The sequence below is a fragment of the Castor canadensis genome, chromosome 2, assembly GCF_047511655.1.
Source record: "Castor canadensis chromosome 2, mCasCan1.hap1v2, whole genome shotgun sequence".
Classification (NCBI taxonomy): Eukaryota; Metazoa; Chordata; class Mammalia; order Rodentia; family Castoridae; genus Castor; species Castor canadensis.
Window position 1 is genome coordinate 40138525 of NC_133387.1, and position 24614 is coordinate 40163138.

At 36.5% G+C, this 24614-nt stretch overlaps 1 protein-coding gene across 1 annotated transcript in view; it reads left to right on the top strand.

Moving 5' to 3' along the window:
• Samtor (S-adenosylmethionine sensor upstream of mTORC1) overlaps positions 1-24614 on the top strand; it is a 73352-nt gene that overhangs the window by 19096 nt on the left and 29642 nt on the right. Inside the window, exons 2-3 of the mRNA XM_074064639.1 lie at positions 785-926; positions 17942-18103. Of these exons, the coding sequence (XP_073920740.1) occupies positions 785-926; positions 17942-18103 (304 nt within the window). The remainder of the gene's footprint in view (positions 1-784; positions 927-17941; positions 18104-24614) is intronic.

Sequence of the window (24614 nt, forward strand, 5' to 3'; positions counted from 1 at the left end):
GGTAGGCATAGCTGTGTGGCTTCATGTCTGGGTCCTCTATTCTGTTCCACTGGTCTTTATATCTGTTTTTGTGCCAGTACCACGCTGTTTTTATTGCTGTGGCTCTGTAGTATAATTTGAAGTCAGATATATGATACCTCCAACATTTCTTTTTGCTCAGGGTTGCCTCGGCTATTCATGGTCCTTTGTGTTTCCAAGTTAACTTTAGAGTAGATTTTTCAGTCTCTGTGATGAATGTCATTGTGATTTTGATGAAATTGCGTTGAACATGTAGATTGCTTTTGGTAGTATAGCTATTTTTACGATGTTGATTCTGCCAATCCATGAGCATGGGAGATCTTTCCACCTTCTGTAGTCATCCAGGATGTCTTTCTTCAGTGTTTTGTAGTTCTCCTGTAGAGGTCATTTACATCCTTTGTTAAGTTTATTCCTAGGTTATTTGATTTTTTTTGATGCTATTGTAAATGGAGGGTGTGGGGTGGCCCAAACAATGTATACACATGTGAGTAAGTGTAAAAATGATAAAATAAAATATAAAAAAATAAATTTTTACTTCAGTTTTTTTCTAAAAAATAAGTAAAATGGTAAAAGTTATTTGGTCAGCAAATCATCATAATTAAAATGATATATCCATTTATACAAAGGAGCTTTTAAAATGTTTAAAACTTCAAGTTTTACTTCATGATTTTTCTTGTGCCTATTTAACTATTTTAGATTCTGCTAGAATTAGATTTCACATGTTTTTAAGTGAAGTTAACTTAATTCATTTTTTCTTTGTTTTTAGTGGGAGATTTTGATAAGATCTGGCGAGAACATTGTGAAGATGAGGAAACACTTTGTGAATACGCTGTTGCAATGAAAAATTTGGCAGATAATCATTGGGCAAAAACTTGTGAGGGTGAAGGTCGAATTGAGTGGTGTTGTAGGTGAGTTTTTTATGAACTGATATTTTTGGTTTGTAATCAACTGTTTAAAAACTCTTAAATCTAATGCTGCATGTAATTAACTGTACCAAAATAGAAAACTAAAATATTTTAAAACAGATGTTGTATTATAACAAGCTCTTTTTCCCTCTTATTTCACTTTTTTTAGGTTTATTTCATCTTTTTTTAAAATCAAAATGTTTTCGTTTGATATAACCATTAATTTTCTGTTTTAAAAATACAGCTTTAATTACATTTAATACATTTAAATGTTAGTACATTTAAAATATAAGCACTATAATACTTGACTCATCCATAGAAATTATAGAAATTTCTTTAGATAATTGTATTTGGATTTACATAAAAGTACATAAGGGAAGGGTGAATATGGTGATGTATTTTTTATTCATATATGAAAATAAAAGAATGAAACCTATTGAAATTTTTCTAAGAAGGGAGAGAGGGGAATAAAGAGTAAGATATACTGTATGCACATATACAAATACTACATTGCATCCCCCTGTTACAGCTAATATATTGATAATAAAATTTTTAAAATGTTTATTACTTCCAGTTTATATTTCTTTTAATTATCTTTTATTCATAATTTGTTTTATTATTTTTAAATTAAGTAATATTGCATTTAATTCATTCAACAAATAATTCAGAGAAAAATTTGTATTTAACTTAGTCCTTGTGTTAACCTTCTATCACTATAAAAAATACTGTACTTAGAAAGAGAAAAGGCTTATTTTGTCTCTCAGTTTTAGTGGTTCCAATCCATTTTTGATTGCTTCCAATGCTATTGATTCTATGGTGTGATAACATACTATGTTGGGGAATATGTGGCTGAGTAAAACTGCTCACCTCATGGCCAAGGAGCAAAAAAGAGAATTAAGATACTGATGTCCCATAATCTTTATCAAGGGCATGGCCCCAGTGACTTAAAGACCTACTGCTAGGCCCTCCTTCTTAAAGGTTCCACAACCTTCCAATCACACCACACTGGGAACTAAGCTTTTAATTCATGGCCCCAAAGGAGAATGATGGAGAGGTGAATTCAACTATGAAATATTGTAAGAACTTTTTAAATGTCACAATGTACCCCTAGTACAATAATAAAAACAAATTTAAAAAAGAAAAAAGACTCAAATTATAGCAGTTCCTTTATTTACTCATTTAATAAGTGTATTTAGCAGCTGTGTACTTTGTACCAATCACATTGTAGGCACTGGGAATACAAACTCAAACAGACAAAATTCCTGCTCTCATGAAGCTTACATGCCAGTATGGATGAGAGGGAAAAAAAACCTGTTAATTAAAACATAAATAAAATTATATTATGTCAGATAATGCTAAGTGCCATGAGAAAAATAAAGCAAAAAAAAACTATAAAACAATTTTAAGTGAGGTAAAGAGAGAAAAGCCTTTCTGAAATATGTATCGTTTCAGAAAGAAAGAAGTCAGAGAGTAAAATAGCCCAAGAAGTCCACAGGCCTTGAAGTGGAAGCATGCTGGCATGTTTCAAAAACATGATGGAGACCAGTATGGCTAGAGCAGAATGGGAGGGGGAGAGTAGTGAAAATAAATTTATCAACAACTAGATTTTGTAGGATCTTGTGACCATTGTAAAGACATTGGCTTTTATTCTGAGTGAGCAAGGAAGCCATTGGATGTTTTGACAAAAGTAATGACAAAATTTTATTAACCTTTTAGAATGTGTCAAAAATTCTTAAAAATTGCTTTGTTGTATCTGTACCATAGGAAGAGCACACTAAGTAAAGAAAGCAGTTCGAAAATTGCTGTAATAACCAAGGCATAAAACTCTAGTTAAACTGTTTTCTTGGTGTGAGATACAGCACAGTGTACTAGGATTAATTAATGTTCAGATAAATATAATGACTCAATAAGGGCCAAGAGTAATGATGTAATATATATGTGATGATTGTGATGACATGTAAGAAGGCAGTTGAAAACAAGGTGAGTGAGAGCATGAGGAAGTGATAACAGTGAGTTGTGGAGTCAAAGAATTGTGGACTTGGGAAACTAAAGGAGGGAGCCAAAAAAAAAAAAGGAAACAGGATGCTTGGAATTAAATGTTTGGCTTTATTTGCTTAGTTCTAGAGAGAAAATGGTTAGAAGTCTGACTGTTCTACAGATTATACAGTTTCTCCCTCAAGCTTTAGTAGTAAAGCTACTACTACTAAACCAAATACTTCCCTTGTAACATAAAGTAATAATGTAATCCAGTCAGGAAACTAGGACTATCACTTATTCTTGACTTTTAGCAGAGGTGTTTTTAAGTTAATATTCCAACTCAGCAGGCGAGCCCTCAAAATTTTTTTTTTATCAGAAGGCAGATACATATAGTTATCATAATAAGCAACAAGATCAGAGTAGTAAACTTTATTTCTTAAATGGAATGTGGAATTTTTACAGGAGCATTTGTTTCTACTTTCTACTTGTGCAATGAATCTTCTTGTAAACACTATTTCTTTGCAATTTGTCCTTTTTTAAGAGTTATTGTATCTGCATGTCTTCTGAAAGAGGTCATTTTTAGGTCAAACTCCTGAAAAAGGTATATAGTTCTGTGTGTGTATGTGTGTGTGTGTGTGTGTGTGTGTGTGTGTGTGTGTGTGTATGTATTGAGCTGGGCATGGTGTTACATGCCTATAATCCCAGCACTTGGGAGGCAGAGGCAGAAGTATTGTGAATTTGAGGCCAACCTGGACAAAGTCTTCAAGACTCTGTTTCAAAAACAAAATGTCTCAGAGCATGGCTGAAGTGGTAGAGAGCTTTCATGTGGCAGGCCCTGGGTTTAGTTCTCTTATATGTGTGTACTAGAGCAGTGTTGGAGTTGGATTATCTATTTAGACAGTTTCAATTCATTTCTGGTTTCAAAAACTTTGACAGTGAGTGAATTTTGTTCTGTGTTAATTAGAGGAGAAACCCTCTTGCAGAACATTGGGATGTAAACCCAAGAAAAACTGCAGGGATCTTTTAATGTCCCATTCCCAGCCTCCTGTGCTGCCACTACCTTCACATACTTGTAAAACCACCTCTGGGAGGGAATCAGGAAGCGAATGGGGAGAAGAATCTTTCTGTGTTTTTTATAGATTCCTATTTGTCATATTAGTTAACAATCCTTTAAAAGCTCTGCTGGTTTCAGCAGAGTTCCACTATGTGAAAGGCTTACTCTTTTCTACTCAGTACCATTCAACAAATGCCCTCAGTGACTATGATCTCTTCTCATTTAGGAAAGGATTGTCCTGTGAAGTTTCATTCCTTTGGACCACTTTGCATCCTCAGTTCTTTTTATTTCTTTTTAATACATTGTTTTTTAGATTGTATACTATGTTTTTACTAGTTGCAGAAGAAGTAAGGGACTATTGTAATTAACCATATCCTAATCTGAAATAGCTTTGTGTCTTACATTGAAGATTTATCTGATTTTTCTCTGCTGGGGCCATGTAACTACTTCTTCAATCTCATTTATTTCTTATAAACTGAAATTGGTTGTGAAGTGTTGTTGTAGGTCAGATATTTTTGCAAAAGTGAATAAATCTATCACACAAAACTCTACTTCATATAGCATATGCATAGGTAATTCATTGAATCTAATTACCAATTGTAATTGGTATGAAATAGTTGATTATAATTTATGACAAGTGAGGCTTTTTTTTCATTCATTTTTTATTTTTTTTTCTTTTATTCATATGTGCATACAATGTTTGGGTCATTTCTCACCCCCTCCCTTTCCCCCACCCCCTCTATCTGCCCCCCCACCCCCTAGCTACCAGGCAGAAACTATTTTGCCCTTACCTCTAGTTTTGTTGAAGAGAGAGTATAAGCACTAATAGGAAGGACCAAGGGTTTTTGTTAATTGAGATAAGAATAGGTATACAGGGAGTTTACTTGCATTGATTTCCTGTACATATGTGTTACATTCTAAATTAATTCTTCCCCAGTTAACCTTTTCTGTAGTTCCTGGTCCCCTTCTCCTATTGGGACAAGTGAGGCTTTTACAATTCCATATTTAACCAGTGGTAGCCAGTCAAGGCTGGCTTCTGTGTTCTGGCATTACCTTTGAGCATTTTCTTTGTATCCAGTATAAAATGAATCTTTACTTTTCTTGCCTAAAACTTATAGTTAAACCATTTTTTCAGGGAGTCCTATTTTCTTTTAGTGGGGAGTAGCATTTGAAAATAAGATCTGGGCACTAGATATAATGCTAGGTATCTTTCTTACATATTTTTTGCAGTACTGGGGTTTGAACTCAGGGTCTTGTGTTTGCCACATAGGCAGCCTACCACTTGAGACACATACCAGGCATTTTTGCTTTACCTATTTTTTCAAATATGGTCTCACATTTATGCTCAGGTTGGCCTGGACCAGGATGCTCCTATTTACTCTTCCTGCATAGCTGGGATGAAAGAAGTGTACCATTATACAGTTAGTTTTATTTTATTTTCAGTTTTATACATTTTTTTCCTCTTTTTTTCATTTTAGAAAATACAACATATCTATGTGGTTCAAAGGTCAAAATTTTATAAAAAGGAATACTCAGAGAAGACTCCCTTCCATATTTTTCATTTACCCTGCCTGCTGTAGGGCATCTACATCTGCTTATTTATCCTATCTGCTTCTTATTTATCTTACCAGTATTTCTTTTTGCAAAAATAAGCAAATTCAAATGTACACACACATATAGCCACCTTTTCTTATCTTTAGAGGTGGTCTCTGCCTTTCTTTTTTGCCAAATAGTATATCATGGAGATCATTATTTGGTAGTGTATTAGGTGTTTGCAGAGGAACAGAAGCAATAGGGTGTGTATATGTATGTTTATATGTTTGTGCATATATATATATATATATATGTGATTTATTACAAAGTATTGACTCACACAGTTTTGAAGTCTGATCTGCAAGGTTGTCTGTATTCTTTTAAGAATCTTACCATAATTTTCTTGATAACTTAATACATGTATATGATAATTTTGAGGAATATTCCATGAGTACTTGAAAATAAGCTGCATTCTTTATTGTAAAGTTCATCTTTTAGTAATAAAGTAAGCCTTACTGTGTTCTGCAGAACTTCTGTAACCTAACTTATTTTTCATTCCTTTGAGTGAGTGGCATGATAAATTCCCTACTGTTACTGTGTCTTTCTCCATGTATTATAGGGAATTTTTACTTTGTGTAAATTACTGCTATGATAAATAACAAAACAATATTTGTAACATTTTTAATGAGATTGTGATCTTTAGCATATTATCCTTTTTATCCACTTAATGCTTTTTATTCACTACTCATGCTCTACAAATTGAGCCACACCTCCAGCCCTCACTACCAGTGTCTTCATCTATCTTTTTCAGTCATCTCATAGATGAAGTTTATCTTTCAGTAGATTATTTATAAACAGCTTATAAGTATGATGCTGACTCTTTGTATATCAAAAACTAGTTCTGTTACAAGATACAAAGATTGGCTTCATATAAAATTCTCTACTCACACTTTGTTTCATTCAGCTTCTGAAAACAGTGTTACTCTAGGGTATTATTTGGTATCATTTCCTTTTCTCTCTTCTGGACCATTTGAGAGTCGGATGTCAATAAGACTTGTAGTTCAGAATATCTCGTGTATCACCTAAGAACATTCTCTAGAGGCATGATACAACAGTTCAATTAAGATATTTAACATCAATTTGAGGCTATTAACTAATATATAATCCATAATCAAATTTCTCCAATTTTCATGTGATACACTTTATGGCTGGATTTTGCTTTCCATCCAGGATCCCTTCAGGATAATTCATAACTCTTTGTACTTGTTGTTAAACCTCATTGGTCTTTTTTGTTGTTGTTTTGAGAAAATATGTGACTATGTAGCCTAAGGTTGGCCTTGAAATTGATGTCCTCTTGCCTCCACCTCTTGAGTATACAGACTCTAGGTTTGGGCTACCATTCCTGGGTGGTCCCTTTTACTCTAGAAATAGTCTCCACCTTTTTCTTTTGTCTTTTCTTTCTTTTTTGTTTATTTTTATGACATGGCAAATTTTCAAACTCAGCATTTTAAAGACTGTCTCTCAGTTTGGCATTACACCATTGTTTCTTTGTGATTAGATTCAAGTTAAGCATATTATTAGCAAAGATATTATATAGCTAATATGTCCTTCTCAGTGTAGTATATCAGGAGATACATGATTTGTATCTCAAGGAAATTTTTTGTTCTCTCTCACTATCTCTCTTTTTCTCTATTTATTTAATTACTTACTGTTTGAGACAGTAAGTAAGTAATCTCACTGTGTAGTCCAGGCTGGCCTCTTAATTGGCAATCCTCCTGCCTCGGCCTCCTGGGTACTTGGATTATAGGTTTGTGCCACCATGCCTGGCCTTTTTTTTCTCTTTTAAATAGACTTTATTTTTTATAGCAGTGGGTTCAAAATAAATTTGAGCAGAAAGTAGGGTGTGTCTATGAGAATGTTTCTAGATAAGATGAACATTTGAGTTGGTAACTTCCCTAAAGAGATTATCCTTCCCATTGTAAGAGAAGCATTCAGTCCTTTGATAGCCTGTATAAAGCACAGAAGTAGAGAAAGGGAAAATTTTTTTCCTCAACCCCTGTTTTCCCTCTTCATCTCTTCTCTGTCTTTGCCTTCAGACTTGAACTTGCACTATAGTACTTCTGGTTCTTAGGCCTTCGGGCTTGGGCTGGAACTGTACTGCCAGCTTTCCTGATTCCCTACCTTACAGACAACATATCATGAAACAGCTGAAACTCCATAATTGCATAAGCCAATTCCTTATAATAATATCTGTTTAGATGTCTATATCTATCTATACCTGAATTTCTGTCTCTCTAGATAGCTACATACATAGATATCATATATGATATATGTCTTCTTTTGTGAGAGTTATGTGTATGAAGGGAGGGAGGGAGGGAGAAAGACACAATGAGAATAAGAATATCTTCTATGTGGTTCTGTTTCTCTGAAAAACCCTGATTAATACCTCATATAAATCATCAAATCAATTTGTCAATATCCACAAAAATAAATTGCTGGAATTTTGATTGGGATTCTATTGAATCTGTAGACCAGTTTGAAAAGAAATTTAGCAATATTGAAAATTTAGCAATATTGAATATTGAAATTTAGCAATATTGAGTTCATTTATTTAGCTCTTCTTTGTCCCAAGTGCTCCAGTTTCAAACTGGGATGTTCTTTATAACTGCAATTACATACTTAATAATGTGTAACTAATGTTGGTTGATGTATTATGTTCTAGTCTTCTCCTAATCTATAACTCTGTATGTGTGTGATTTTGAGAATTTTCATTCAGTGAAAAATCTCTGTTTTCTGGGATTATTTTCTTTTAGGTACATTATTGTATTGTTTGTTTTGGAATTTCTGTAGGTATATAGGTATGAGTTTGGATGGCTTGCTTTGTGTTTTAATTGTTCAAAGCCCTATTTAATCGCTACAAATATAAATTCATTTAATAAAAACTGTCTTCTTTTGGTCTTATTTTACACACACACACACTCCTCAGGATTCTTATGTTTAGTTGTTTAATTCTTGCTATTTATCACCATCCTTCCATATGTCCCTTTTTCAAGGTGTTCCTTCTGTCCCCACTAAGCACTGTTTTTTTCATAAATTCTCACCTTTCCCAGTAGTCTTTCTTAAATAGTTTCCAATCCTTTCTTTTGAAATTCTGGTGGCAAATGCCCTGAATAGGTTCCAAATCTTTGCTTAGAATTTCATCACACAGAGTTGGATATACTCTTGGTGTGGTGAACCTTAGTTGGTATTAGCTAATTTTACCATCTCCATCATATTTTCTCTCTTTTACATAGTCCTCATCTGATTCTACTTTGGGTTGATTCCAAAGCCTATTTAGTGGGCCTTAGATTTTTATTTTCTCCATTGTATGTAAAATGAAGTGTTACTCTCTTTGTTTCCTACTTATGCCATGGATGTGAGCTATATGTGCTTTTTATTTATTCCCTTTAATGATCTGTTCTTTGGGGGAGGGTGTGTTGGAAAGATTGAAACTGAGATTGTCTGTTTTTATCCTCAGGACTAGAAATCTAGCACTCCTGTATATAATTCTAATTGAAATTAAATCTACATAGGATAAGTTAAAGAAACCTTACATAATAGGAACTAAGAAAAACTGAAGTTGAGCTAATGTGTGAGGAAAACGAAGATTGTTCTTCACACCTTAGCATCAGTTTAAATAATTTTTTTCTTTAATTCTTTCTTTTCTTGCCATATGTTTTAGAACTTCACCAAAGCAGTCTGAGGAGAAAAATGGTTTTGTTTTGTTTTAAAGTATGTACTATATATAATAATCAGTTTAGGAATTTAAAAGGAAAGAAAATTTGCTCATTCACTTTAAGTAGCTTTGATAAGTAAATCAGTTAATTTTTTTCAAGAGTATATCTCTTGTCAAATTGAATGCACAAAAACCAGACCTAGATCTCACAAGTCATTCTTTTCCTTTAAGTTTCTTAGCTTTACTAGCTAACATTTGAGTTGATTCTGTGGTATTTTTGTTGTCCCATTCCATTCACAGGTTTAGTATCCTACTTTATTGACCCTATAATTATTAGGTATGTCATAATTACTAAGAAAGTTTTGCATGAGTCTGTGCTAGTCATCAATTCTGATTCAGGATAGCAACTTGATATGGACTTAACTATATGAACGATACATCTTAAAAAACCTGCATTTTACTTGTGAAAAAATTAAGACAAATAGAAATGGGCAGTATTATGAGCTGTTTGAATCACAACATAATAGTTCAAAACAGTATATTTAAAAACTATTCTCAAACTTCTGTACTCTTTAAACTTATGCCTTTATAGTATATGCAATATTGTGTGTGTGTGTGTGTGTGTGTGTGTGTGTGTCTGAGTGTGTTTTCATCTAGCATTACTGGCTCATAACTCTCTCCCCAAAGCAAGCCACAGAAACTAGACATTCTCTTCTCCAAGACAGTTCATAGAAACTTTAATCTTTCCTTGTCTTTTTGTCTTAGAGTTGGCCATAAGGAAATCTTCTGTTTCATCCTTGTCTGATAGTAGATCATATGACCCTCCTCATTCAAAAGGGTCCCACCTCATGCCCTGAAGACAAGAATGTTTCATAATGAGACCAAGAAGATTGGAGGCCTTGCTGGGTTTCCATGCTCAGATTGTTAGCATTAGATCATATCCTTTTTGTCCATTCACATTTTGACAGGGTTGGCCATGCTTCAGTCATTAAACCCTAAAGGACAGGGTTCAGAGAACTTCCAGAGAGCTGAACACAGAGGTTTTTGGAGTATGGCATGCCTGGACAGGGCATGGAAGCTGCTTAACATTTGCCATATATCTCAAAACTATGTATCTCCTCGTCTGTGTCCTTTGTAATGTCTGTTATAATAAATCAGTAAACTTAAGTGTCTCCCTGAGTTTTGTGAGCCACTCAAGCAAATTAAGAAGAAGGGGATGTATAAACCCCAATTCATACCTCATTATTCAGAAGCATAGGTAAAACAACCTTTGCTAATGATTGGCATCTAAAGTGGGTGGAGTGTCTGAGCCTTCATCCTGTAGGATCTTCAGTCCTGGGCCTGAGCCTTCAACCTGTGGAATCTGACAGTCCCTAAATTAAATATTGTGAGAATTAAATTGTATTAGTGGACACCCAGCTGCTGTCCACTGCAGAATTAGTTGCTTGCTCACTTGTGGGAAGAAATCCCTAGAGCTTTTGAAGCTACAAAAATCTTCTCTGTTAATTGTTGTGGTATGAAGGAAAAGACAAAGCAGTTTGGCTTTTCTAACACAGTATGATACCAGTTTTATGTAAATTAGATTTTTATGCCCTGTCTTAAAGCAAATAAAAAGAAAAATGATTTTATTAGAGGAAGATGTAGGGCTAGGGTTTGAACTCAGTGTTGCTCTTGTTAGGCAAGTGTTCTACAGCTTGAGCCAACTTCTCTACCTTTTAGCTTTAGGTTTTTTTTTTTTAATTATTGTTGTGCTAGGTGGGGGTACATTGGAGTATTTACAAAGGTTCTTACAATGTATGAAATATATCATTCTTGAATTCATTCCTCCACTACTCTTTTTCATGCCCCCTGCCCCAGTTCCTGGAACAGTTCCAACAGGTATCATTTTTGCATTTACTTACATGTGTATACATTATTTGCACCATATTCATCCTCCTATCCTTTTCCCCACCACTGTCCCTCTGCCCCTGGTACCATCCTCCTCCCCACCACCTCTTGGTAGAACCTGTTCCACCCTCCTGTTCTCTGATTTTGTAGAATGAAAAAATACAAAAGATATAGAAGCAACAGGGCAATTTTGGTAGTTTAAGAAAAAGATAGCTATGCAGAAGGATTCTTTGTGTTGTTTCCATGCATATATGTATTATAACCCAAACTGGCTGATCTCTACCAGTCCTCTGACTACTCCCTAGTCCACTTCCCATGCCTTAACCAGTTTAAGATTACAGTGAGCACATGAACCATATCAAGTTTTGGTTTCTTTCCCTTGTTCTACCTCTCCTGTGCGCAGTTTCCCTTTAGTGTGACCTATCTCCAATAATATTGCTGCACTTATTTTAGGTCTGTAAGCCACATTTGAGACAAAACATGCAAATTTTGGCCTTTTGAGCCTGACTTACTTCACTTAAGATAATGTTCTCCAGTTCTATCCATTTACCTGCGAATGTCAAAATTTCATTCTGGCTGTGTGGCTGAGTAAAATTCCATTGTGTATAAATACCACATTTTCTTAATCCGTTTGTCAGTAGTGGGGCATCTTGGCTATTTCCATAGCTTGGCTACTATGAATAGTGCTGCAACAAACATGGGTGTTCAGGTGCCTTTGTAATAACCTGAGTCACATTCCTTTGGGTATATCCCTAGGAGTGGTATGCTGGATCATATGACAGGTCTATGTTTAGTTTTTTAAGAAGCCTCTATATCCCAAGTGGTTGTACTAGTTTACATTCCCACCATCAGTGGGTGGGGGTTCCTTTTTCCCTGCATCCTCACCAACATTTGTTGTGGGTGGTGTTTTTTGATGATAGCTATTCTAACCAGGAGTAAAGTGGAATCTTAGTGTAGTTTTGATTTGCATTTCCTTTATGGCCGGGGACGGTGTGCATTTTTTCATATGTTTTTTAGCCATTTGAACTTCTTCCTTTGAAAAAGTTCTGTTTAGTTCAGTTGCCCATTTCTTTATTGGTTCATTGATACTTTGGGAGTTTGGTTTTTTGAGCTCCTTATATATTCTGTTTATCAGTCCTTTGTATGATATAGAGCTAGCAAATATTTTCTCCCACTCTGTGGTGTCCTCTTCAATTTAGAGAACATCTCTTTTGTTGTGCAGAAGCTTTTTGATTACATTTAGTCCCATTTGTCCATCCTTTCTCTTAGTTGCTGAGATGCTGAGGAAGTCCTTGCCTATGGCTATTGCTTCCAGAATATTCCCTGCTCTTTCCTGTACTAGCTTCAAGGTTTCAGGTCTGATTTTAAGGTCTTTAATCTACTTTGAATTGCTACTAATACAAGGTGACAGACATGGATCTAGTTTCAGTTTTCTGCAGGCAGGTACCCAGTTTTCCCAGCAACATTTGTTGAAGAGGCTATCTTTTCTCTATTATGTGTTTTTGGGACCTGTGTCAAAAATTAGGTGGGTATAGCTGTGTAGGTTCAGATCTGGGTCCTCTATTCTGTTACACTGGTCTTCATAACTGTTTGGTTTTTTGTTTTTTTTGTTTTTTGGGGTTTTTTTTGCCAGTACCACACTATTTTTATTGCTGTGGCTTTTAGTTTGAATTCAGGTATTGTGATACCTTTTAGTTTGAATTCAGGTATTGTGATACCTCCAGTATTGCTGTTTTTGCTCAGGATTGCCTTGGCTATTTGAGGTCTTTTGGGATTTTGATGGGAATTGTGTTGGACCTGTAGATTGCTTTTGGTATTGTAGCCATTCATACTTTGTTGACTCTGCCAATCCATGAGCATGGGAAATCTTTCTACTTTCTATAGTTTTCTTCAATTCATTTCTTCAGTGGTTTGCAGTTCTCCTTGTAGAGGTTATTCACATCCTGTTAAGTTTATTCCTAGGTATTTGATTTTTTTTTGAGGCTATTTTAAATGGAATTGTTTTCCTATATTCTTTCTCAATCTGCTCATTGTTGGTATAGGAAGGCTACTGATTTTTTTTTTTTTTTGGTCTGGTTTGTTTATTGTTTTTTTGTTTTGTGGTTTTTTTTTTTTTCATTTTTCTTTTATTATTCATATGTGCATACAAGGCTTGGTTCATTTCTCCCCCCTGCCCCCACCCCCTCCCTTACCACCCACTCCACCCCCTCCCGCTCCCCCCCCTCAATACCCAGCAGAAACTATTTTGCCCTTATCTCTAATTTTGTTGTAGAGAGAGTATAAGCAATAATAGGAAGGAACAAGGGGTTTTGCTGGTTGAGATAAGGATAGCTATACAGGGCATTGACTCACATTGATTTCCTGTGCGTGGGTGTTACCTTCTAGGTTAATTCTTTTTGATCTAACCTTTTCTCTAGTTCCTGGTCCCCTTTTCCTATTGGCCTCAGTTGCTTTAAGGTATCTGCTTTAGTTTCTCTGCATTAAGGGCAACAAATGCTAGCTAGTTTTTTAGGTGTCTTACCTATCCTCACCCCTCCCTTGTGTGCTCTCGCTTTTATCATGTGCTCATAGTCCAATCCCCTTGTTGTGTTTGCCCTTGATCTAATGTCCACATATGAGGGAGAACATACGATTTTTGGTTTTGGGCCAGGCTAACCTCACTCAGAATGATGTTCTCCAATTCCATCCATTTACCAGCGAATGATAACATTTCGTTCTTCTTCATGGCTGCATAAAATTCCATTGTGTATAGATACCACATTTTCTTAATCCATTCGTCAGTGCTGGGGCACCTTGGCTGTTTCCATAACTTGGCTATTGTGAATAGTGCCGCAATAAACATGGATGTGCAGGTGCCTCTGGAGTAACAGAAGGCTACTGATTTTTGTAAGTTGATTTTGTATCCTGCTACATTGCTGAAGCCGTTTATCTAGGAGGATTTGGGTGGAGTTTTCGAGTGTTTAAGATCCTGTTATCTGTGATTAGGGATAGTTTGACTACTTCTTTACCTATTTGTATTCCTTTTATTTCTTCTTATTGCCTTATTGCTCTGGGTACATATTCCAGGACTATGTTGAATAGCAGTGGGGAGAGTGGGCACTCTTGTCTCGTTCCTGACTTTAGGGAATATGGTTTCAGTTTTTCCTCATTAAGTATAATGTTGGCTGTATGTTTGTCATATATAGCTTTTACAAAGTTGAGGTACATTTCTTCTATTCCTAGTTTCATCTGAGCTTTTATCATGAAATGGTGTTGAATCTTATCAAAGGCTTTTTCTGTGTCTATTGAGATAATCAGTAGCTCATCAAAGAGTTTTGTCTTGCTTCTGCTAATGTGCAGTAAATGTAATTAAATAATTACATTTAATGATTTGCGTATGTTGGACCATCTTTGCATCCATGGGATGAAGCCAATTTGGTCATGATGTATGATGTTTCCTCTTTGTTGTTGGATTCAGATTGCCATTATTTTATTGAGGATCTTTGCATCAGTGTTCATTAAGAAGATTGCCTGTAGTTCTCCTTTTTGGATGTGTCCCTGTCTGGTTTTGGGATGAGTGTAATACTGGCTTCATAAAATAAATTAGGCAGTGTTCCTTCTTCTTCTGTTTCATGGAAAAGTTTCAGGAGTGTTGGTATTAGTTTTTCTTTAAAGGTCTGGTAGAATACTGTAGAGGATCCATCAGGTCCTGGACTTTTTTCTGAGGATTCTTTTTTCTGAGGTTTTCCATGTCTTTGTTCAACTCTTCTTTCATATCTTGTGTTGTCTTCTTTATTTCATATATCTTTTTATAGCCTCCTTTGTTTCACTTTGATGTTTGTTGAAGTCCTCTCTGAGTTCATTTAGTTGTTTTCTCAAGTTTTTTATTTGTGGTGTCTTGTTATTTCTTGAGTTCATCTTGTATATTTTGTTTAACTGTGTCTTATAGCTTCTCCATGAGTTTTTCAATGATTTTTGTCCTTGATTTCCTCTTTGAGAGATTTTTTTATGGACTTTGCTGAGCTCCCTTTGCTGAGCTCATTGGTGATATTTATCATTGTTCTGTTGGGGTCAGGAACTGGATATTCATTTTCTTCATTTGTCCCTAAATCCTCTATTGATTTGTTGTTCTATTAAGGAGTAGAGTTTCCTTGCCTCCTTCTTCTCCCTATTGGTGCTGTGCTCCTATGATCTTGACTGGCTAGTTGGCCAGTCAATTGCCTGTTTTCTTTCCCTTGATTTAATTATTGTATTGTGATTGTCTTAGTTGTTAGCTAAGTTGATGTGTTACTTCTGTCCCTGTCCTGGAAGTACAAATTAGCAATAACAAATTCACAGATTCAATGCCAGACCATTTGTTTACATATTACATAGAGAACTTCTTGGTGATAATATCTGTAAACAGTGGCAGTTAGGGGAGAGGGTAATGGTTGTTTGGATAGAGATAGAAATGTGGGTAATTTGAAAAGGTGGTGATAAAAAGCGGGTTGGAAAGGGGGATGTGACTGGGGGAAGAGGTGTGGGGGCTACAGGGTTTTGGGGCCTTTGTGTGTGTTAGGGTGTATTTGAGCTGTTGTGGTAGAGGGTGCTTGTGTCAGGGATTGCAGAGAGCTGGGCTTGTGTACGGTTAGTACAGTAGGCTAATCAGTGGGTGGTAAATGTGGAGGAGGGAGTGGCAGTGTGAGAGGTAGGGGAGAGGGTGGTGAAGTTGGGGAGAATGTATGAAAAGGGGAAGAATGAATAGTTGGGGGTAGAACAATGGATTGTAGCAGAAGAAAAGGAGAGAAAGTGAAGTGTGGGTAAGGATACAGGTAAGACAATTGTAATAGTATGATTAAAAATCCTAAATTTTAAAAAGGAGGGGAAAACTAAGAAGAAAGAAAAAAGAAAAAAACAACCAACAACAGCACAAAATATGATCAGTTCAGCGAACTGATTGGCTTCCTTTGGCAGCCAATCCTGGTATTGGCACTTACAACTGGGAGTTATTCCATGCTCCTGTCTCTTCTCAAGGTTGATATTCTGGGTTACGTGGGGGACGGTGCTGCCCCTCTTGTTGGACACCTTGGGTAGGAGTTGGCTAGAGGGTTTTTTTCCTGCTTTCCTTGGTCTTATGGGCCATCTGTTACAACCTGGCTGGCTTGAGAGCAGTATTTGATTCCTTCGTCCACAGGGCAGCTTGCAATTGGGACCTGTGATAGCTCACTACCGGTTTGTGCAAGGTGGTCCGATCTGTTGTTTTCGCCAGGTGGCAGCTGCATTGCCCTACATCTGCAACTCTGGCTGGTCAGCTCCTCCCCCAGTAAGATGGGGCGATTCAGTTTTGTGCATCGCCCTCAGTCCCAGGAGACTTGCTCAGCAATCTGCTATGACTCCTCTAGGAGGTTGTCTTATCTCCCCAGCCTGGCTCTCAGCCTTTTTATTCCTTGCCCTGCCCTGCCTCTTTTCTGCTAGCTGAGAGTTCAACTCCTTGCTCCACCCCCAGTCTCTGAGGTTGGTTCAGTGTTCCACCCCACCCCCCACTGTCAGTGGTTGATAACAATTCACTGTCTGTTTTTCAGTTTTGTTTGGAGGCGGGAAGCAGGGTGAGGGGGAGGGAAGGGTTCAGTCTGCCCAGGAACTGCACTGGATTATGTTCCCGGGAAGTGTGGGGGGAGTTGAGGGAGTTGTGTGTGGTGTGTGTTGCTCACCTTTTGGGTCTGCAGATGTATGCAGGCAGCTTTGAAATTGGTCTGCGGGGAGAAACGGAAAGTGGCTTTTCTGAAGGCAAATGCTTACTTGGACGGTGTTCAACCCAGTGGGGCTTTCCATGAGCTTGGGGTCCACTGTGTCACAGGGTTTGGTTCTGTTTGATGCTCTACCTTCTGCTTTTTGAAAAATTTTAAAAAGAAAAAAAAAAAGAAACAAGGAAGAAACGGCCAGGAGGGCTTTTCCCAGTGTAGATGTGCCCTAGTGGCTGTGCCACATTGGGATTTCCCCAGCTGTTAGATACATTTAAAAGCTGTTTTAATGGTCAGTCCTTGGATTTTATGTGCACCCTATGTATTGGCAGTTATTAAGTTTGCTTGAAAGAATTAGAACTACCCAAATGTAGCTCCCACATCTTGAAGTGGTTTCTGATGATATGGAGCTCAAGGATTCTGATTCCCTATCCTATCCTGTCTGCCATTTTGCATCTTCCCACTTTATTTATTTTTTTCTATAAGGTCTCACCTTCTTGCATGGGCCTGCCTAGATCATAATCTTCCTATTATACTTCCTGTTTAGCTGGAATGGCAGGCATGTACCACTCTGCATGGCTTATTGGTTGAGATAGTTTCTCCAACCATTTGCTTGTGCTGGCCTTGAACCAAGTTCTTCCCATTCTCTTCCTTGCAAGTGGCATAGGTGTGAGCCACTGCACTTAGCAAGAGAAATGATTTCTTAATGTGTTTATATCCTAACTTTGTCATCATAAACTTAAAGACCTTAGAAAAAAGTGTTGGTTTATCTGCATACTACTAGCAAAACTGGCTCAAGATTAACTTTGATTACTGTTATATCTAGATGCTGTCACTGAATAGTGGTTACCTAAGCTTTGCTAGATGAACTTATATTGTAGTTAAAATTCAATAAAATGCATACATTTTATTAAACAATATATATTCAATAAAATGTATATATTTCATTAAACATAATATAGATTCATTCTCTGTAGTGTAGTAATTTTAATGATTTATATGTGCTATAAAGGTGCTCAAACTTGCCTCTGACGTTTTAAAAACAGGACTCTAATTTGAAAGTTTCCCATTTTGCTTAATAAAAGCAAATGTTTTTCCATTTTTTTATCATCATATCCAGTATTTTAAAATAAAGCTTTATTTTGACTTGTAGTGTATGCAGAGAATATTTCCAAAATGGTGGGAAGAGAAAAGCACTTGAGAAAGATGAAAAAAGAGCTGTACTCACCACTCCGGCCTTAAACATGCATGAGTCTTCTAAACTTGAAGGTCATTTAACGAACCTCAGCTTTACAAACCCTGAATTTATAACTGAGTAAGTATACTTTTTTCTATTTCAATTAATATTACCCTAAGTAGTTGTGTAAATGTAAAATAGTACAATGGCTTATACCAGGTAGTGGGCAGTTTACTTGCTCCCTCTGGTAATGTGTAAGACTGAGAAATATAGATTTATAATACCATTAGGTATAAAACTAGCATGTACTTAAAAAAACTGTCTGGAAAACTATAGGTATTTGTTTGTTTGGCAATACTGAGGATTGAACTACTTAAGGCCTTGTGCTTACTAGGCAGGCACTCTACCATTTGAACCATACTTCCATCCCAAAGTCAGTGATTCCATAGTATGTGTTGTCCTTACTACAAATGAGAAAGAATACTTTATTAGTTCTTATGATAATACAAGGAATCAAAATAGCAAAATCCATTTAAACTGCTTAAAGTAGCTAGCCATTAAGAAATCAGAAATAAGGAAAAAGTGAAAAATTAATAGTAATTGCCTGTCATTTTATAAGTCCATGGGTATTATAATTCAGTTAATTCTTAGTAGTATTAAAATTACTTATACATCATAGTACCAGAATGAATTTTTTGTCAAGCAAAATTTCATTAATCACATGAAATGCTAAACTCAAATAATTCAAAAAATACTCTTTTTAAAAACATTTTTAATAGCATATATATTAGTTGTGGCATTTCCATATGTGCTTACAATGTACCTTAGTTTCATCCCACCATCATTTTACCTAATCCTCCTCCTCTCTACTTAAAATATTTCAGTAGGTTTCATTTTCATACAAGTATATAAAGTACATCGACCATACTCACCTTTCTTAAACTTCTCCATTCACTTTCCCTCTCCCACTAATACTTATACCCCAACAGGACCTGCTTTACATTCTTCTCCTTCATTTTTTGTTTTAATGTATATTCATTGTTAAAAGGGGGTACACCATGGTATTTCAACTGTGAATATATTATACTTTAATCAGTCTAACCTTCTTCTATTACTCTTCCATATCCTTTCTCCCCTTACCTCTTATTATTCAACTTCTTTCAGTGCGTTTTGTTATGCCTTTTTCCTTTATAGATACAGTGTATTTCAATAATACTCACTCTCTATCATTCTTTTTCCCTCTCCCTTCTACCCCTAGTCCTCTCAAACAGTCCCACTATTACAAACATGTTGTATATATGGGTATATACAGTGATGTTTGTGTATACATTTATCTTCTGGGTCTGTCTTCCACTTATGGGAGAAAAAATGTGACCCTTATCTTTGTGAACCTGGCTTATTACTTCGTTTAACATGATGATCTCCAGTTCCATCCATTTTCTTACATATGATTAATTTCATTCTTCTTTATGTGTGAATGATACCCCATTATATATATACATGTGTGTGTATATATAATGTGTGCGTTTGTGAGATACATATATATCATGTGAATATATATATATACACATGATATATATATCACATTTTCTTAATCCATTCTTTTGTAGGGCATCTGGGCTATTTCCATATCTTGGCTCCTGTGAATAGTGCTGCAATATACATGGATGTGCAAGTATCCATTTGGATAGCCCAGTAGTGGTATCACTGAATAGTGTGGTAGTTCTGTTTTCAGTTTTTGAGGAATCTCCATTGTCCTTTTCCATAGTGGTTGTTCTAATTTGCATTCCACCAAGAGTGTATAAGGGTTCCTTTTTCCTACATCCTTGCCAACATTTATTTTCTGTGTAGGATTTCTTCAAGTATTTTCCAGAGTGCTGGTTTAGTGGCCCTAAATTGCTTTAGTTTCTGTTTATCACAGGTTTTTATTTGTTTGTCAGTTATGAAAGAGTTACTGGGTAGAGTAATATAGGTTTGAAATTATTTTCTTTTGGCACTTGAAATACCTCTTTGCTTTTAAGTTTTCCATTGAGAAATTATTATTCTGATGGGTTTGCTGTTATAGGTGCTTTTCAATATTCTTTCCTTGTTCTCTGTGCTTAAGCTATGGAGAGGTTCTATTTTAGTTGTGTCTGTTTGGAATCCTAGATGCCTCCTGTTCTTGGATGGGCATCTCTTAAGCTTTGGGAAGTGTTCTGCTATTATTTTGTTGAATATATTTCCTATGCTTTTAACCTGCACATCTTCAATAGCCATAATAGGTTTCGTCTTTTACTGGAGTCACAGAGTTCCTGCATATTACATTCATGTGTCTTCAACTTTAGTTTTTAATGTATTCATTTATTTTTCTGTTCCATCTACTTTGTCTTCAAGCCCTGAAATTTAGAGTTCCACTTGCTCCAGTCTGCTAGACAGACTTTCACTGAATTTTTAATTTGACTTTAGGAGCTTTTTATTTCCACAGCTTCAATTTGGGTGTTTTTTGAGGTTTTCTATATCTTTATCAAATTCCCCTTTCATGTCTTGCATTGTCTTCCTTATTTCATTTTGCTGTTTATTTGTATCTTCCTTGAATTTATTCAGCTCTTTGTATCCTCTTTAAGTTCATTTAGTTGTTTCTTTGCATTCTCATTGAATTCATTTTGCTGTTTATTGGTTTTTCTCTTTAATTTCATTGACTTGTTTTTTCATGTCTTTCATCTTGTTTTATCATTCTTTTGAGCTCAGAAATTGAGATTTCATTACCTTAATATCCATCAGATTCTTTGTTGTGTGATTGTTGACCTTTGGAGAAGGTATATTACTCTGCCTTTTCATACTCTTCATGCCTGTATTTTGAGGTTTGCTCATCTGTTGTCAATTAATTGGTTGGGGGTTTTAGTCACCTTAAGTCTTTCCCTTGGATTTTTCTGGTAGAATTGCTTATTGACTAGGTTGTTATGCCATTTTGACCACTGACCTGGGGGGTACACCTTAGCAACAACAAATTCACCAATTGAATACCAAACCAAATATTTAAATGAAGTAGATTGCCTTTGACAGGATCAGTAAGAGTTGAAGGGAACTAATGTTCTTTTATGGTAAGGAACAAGGAAGATGGAAAGAAGGGGGTGTGATATGTGAGAGCTGTAAGTAAACAAGACCCTAGTGTGCAGAGGTTTAGTTCAATTACTGTGGAGAAGTGTGCTATTGTTAAGATTGCAGAAGGATAGGAGGGTTCTGTCCTGCAGTTCTGCTATTGTATTTAATCATGTGTTCCCTCAGGGCTCTGGATTGCCTAGGTATAACCTGGAGGAGGGGAGATCCTGGGTTAGGACAGCTGCTGGAGTGAGGTGGGGCAGTTCCAGGTGTGTAAGGTAGCTGTTGTGGTTGGGTATGGGTTCTCCAAGCACAGCTAGTGTATTATAATGTACTCTGCCACTTTCAGAGCCTGCATTTTACCCTGTTCAGAGAATTCAATGGCTGCTCTGGCTTGTCCTTGAGGAAGTTTTTCTCTCCTCCCCTCCCTTTCCTCATAGCCTTCCAGTTTAATGCTTTGTTTGGATTGTGTGTGGCATAGTTTCTTTTACTTGTGTATATGCATAGGCTTCTGGGTTGGGAAGTGGGTTAAGGGCTCTAACTGGCCAGCTCAACTTGAAGCTCTTCTTGTTCTGTGATTAAGACCCAGATGCTGTGTTCTACCTAGCCTTTTGCCCTCCCCCTTCCTTTGAATAGAGACACTGGGTTAAGTGACTTCACCCGTCCCTTGCTGGGCCAAAAGTTTTTGGGGGAGGTCAGGGGGTAGTATCAGATTCATCCTGCTTAGCCATCATACTTCTTGGGTATCTGATGGATTAGCTCCCCAGAGCTGACATGGTCTGTGGTAATCTGTTGGCTTCTCACCCCTTCTTTTGTAGAGAAACTGGGCTGAGTGGCTTCAGCCTGCCCCTGCTGGGCTGGGCTGGGAGCCTTCAATCAGTCCACGTATCCCAAGGTTTTCCAAAGGGTCAGAGCCAGTCTCCTGAGCCACAGGATTTCTTGAGGGTCTGTTTAATTCACTCCCACTTGCCTAACTGGTCTGTGCAGTAGGTAGCCCTCTAGCTCTTAGAACTGAAAGTGACTAGCTCACCTGATTAGTTTGCAGATTCCTCTGGTGTCACAGGAGATACAAGTTGGTGATCAGCTACTGTCCTATGCCTAGCCTAAGATTCTTTGCCATCTGTGTGGTCATTTTGCATGCAGGGTGGTCCTTAGCAGTGAGAAGCAATTCAGGTTTGGACAAGAAAAAAAAAAGAAAAAGCAACAAAACTCAGGCAGAGTGGCAGGATGGAACAAGTCCATGTTTGCACCCATGTGCCTAAAGCAGATTTGGTCTTTTTAGAGGTTTAGTTAGAAGTTGCCAACTGTAGTTACTGTCTGTCTTTATACTGGCACCCTCTTTTTTAGTGTACTAACTTGCCCACCTATCCTTACAGTCACAAACCAGACATTTACTTTCAGATTTGTGGGGATTGAGGTAGTGGTGCCTGTCAGTAATCTGCCATATTGCCTCTCCCCTCTAGAAATATTCTTGATAGATACTGAAAACCATGAAAGAAAATTAAAATTCTTAAACAGTTCTAAAACTGTAGATATCAATATAGCACTACCTTTTGATTTTATAAAATGTTGAAACGATTATCTAGTTATAAATAATTCCATTTAAAAATGAACTAATACATCTTTGATTAGTTCAGTAGGAAAGGATAAAGCCCCTTAACCTTTATTCAGAGATCACTCAAAAGCTTATAATAACTTTCAATATCTCTTATAGTTCAGATGTATGGAAAGTCTTAAATATTTTTAAAATGTTGATAGAGTTTTCTCAAAAACAGATAAATATGGAGCATTCTAGAACATGAGCTCTAGAATTTCTGTAAGGTTCTTTTGCCTATTTTATCATTAAGATTTTCTTGTTTATGCATTCATTGTCATATTTTCGTTTTTTTTTTGAGACAGAGTCTCAAAAATCTGACTGGCCTGGAACCTTCAGTCCTCCTACCTCTGCCTCCTGAGTGCTAGGATCACAAGTGTGTGCCACCCTGCCCAGCCTTTCTTTTATTCTTTAAAATATGTTTTTTTAAAAAAGTTCTTTGAACTTTATTTTCCTTTTTGAGGTGGGGATCTCATTATGTTGTTCAGGCTCAAAAGATCCTCTTTTCTTGCCTCACAAATAGCCGGGCTTAGAAATGTGCACTACCATGCCCATCTGAATTTTTTTTATAGTCATTGCCTTGAAGTTTTTAGTCTGTTAAGTTCTACATTTAGGCTCACTTGGAGTAAACTTAAATTTTTTGCTCTTTTGACCTGAGTATGGCCCATACTTTTCTGTGCATAATTTTTTGTTAAAAACTACATTGTTGATAATATAGTGTAAAAAACTGTCATTTTGTATTTTTCCCCAAAAACAAGAATGGGGGAGTATACTTCTGTTTTATTTATTTTTTTTTTTTTTTAGTAATTTGCCTGAACTTATTTGTAGAATCTGTTTCCTTTATGTTTTGTATATATTGATGTCTATGTTCAGGTTTCTTTTTAATTGATTTTTTTAGGCCTGTTTCCTAGGGTTTGTACCTATAGCTTAATGGTCAAACAATGATATGTGAGAAGTTGTACTCAAAAGCATTCAGCCAATAAGACTTCCGTCTTCTACCTGTGCATGTGTCTATTGATTGGAGAGTGTATTTAAAATTCAAGCAATTATCAAATCATCTCACCTTTTGGTTTCTCACAGGCCCTCTTGGGTCTCCCTTTGCAGGTTTACATAACCTTATCAGCGATGGTCATATGGACGACTATATTGTCCCTGTATGCCTATTTCATTTCCAGGATCTTTCTGTTTAATTTCTTACTTGTCCTTCAATCTGCAACTCATCCCAACCAAGACTAACATAGCAGCATGATACTAGCATAGACTCCCCTCACCTTTTTTTTTCTTTTTTTTTTTTTTTTTTTTTGTGGTACTGATGTTTGAACTCAGGGTCTACACCTTGAGCCACTCCATCAGCCCTTTTTATGATGGGTTTTTTCAAGATAGGGTCTCAAGAACTATTTGCCCAGGCTGGCTTTGAGCTGCAGTCCTCCTGATCTTTGTCTCCTGAGCAGCTAGTTTTAAAGGCGTGAACCACCGGTCCCTGGCCTAAACTTTCCCTTTTTACTTCAACCAAATTTGGTACTTTTACTAACAATGCTCTGCAGGCTTTTACCCTTTGCTGCAAATTAAGTTAGCCCCTCTAGCAACTAAGCAGCTGTTTTTCACAGCCAATCCTGACCTGGAAACATCAGCTCCAGCCAGTATCCCTAGCAGAGAATAAGCTTGATGAGAGCAGCTTCAGGCAAGGATACCACAGATTCCCACTGTTCTTGACCTATATTCAGCTGATTTTAAAAATATTTTTTGGGAGGATGGTGCAGGGGAGGTGGCCCAAACAATATATACACATGTGAGTAAATGTAAAAACAATTAAAAAATAGAAAGACGTGCCCCCCCCAAAAAAGAAAACATTTTTCAATGTACTTGCCTTTGGTTGAGCCCTAAACTCGTTGTTTTTGATGATTTTGTCCAGTTTTATAGTTACTTCTTGAGGACTAGATTTGTTAGCCTTTCTCATAGTCACAACTGCTTTTCTCT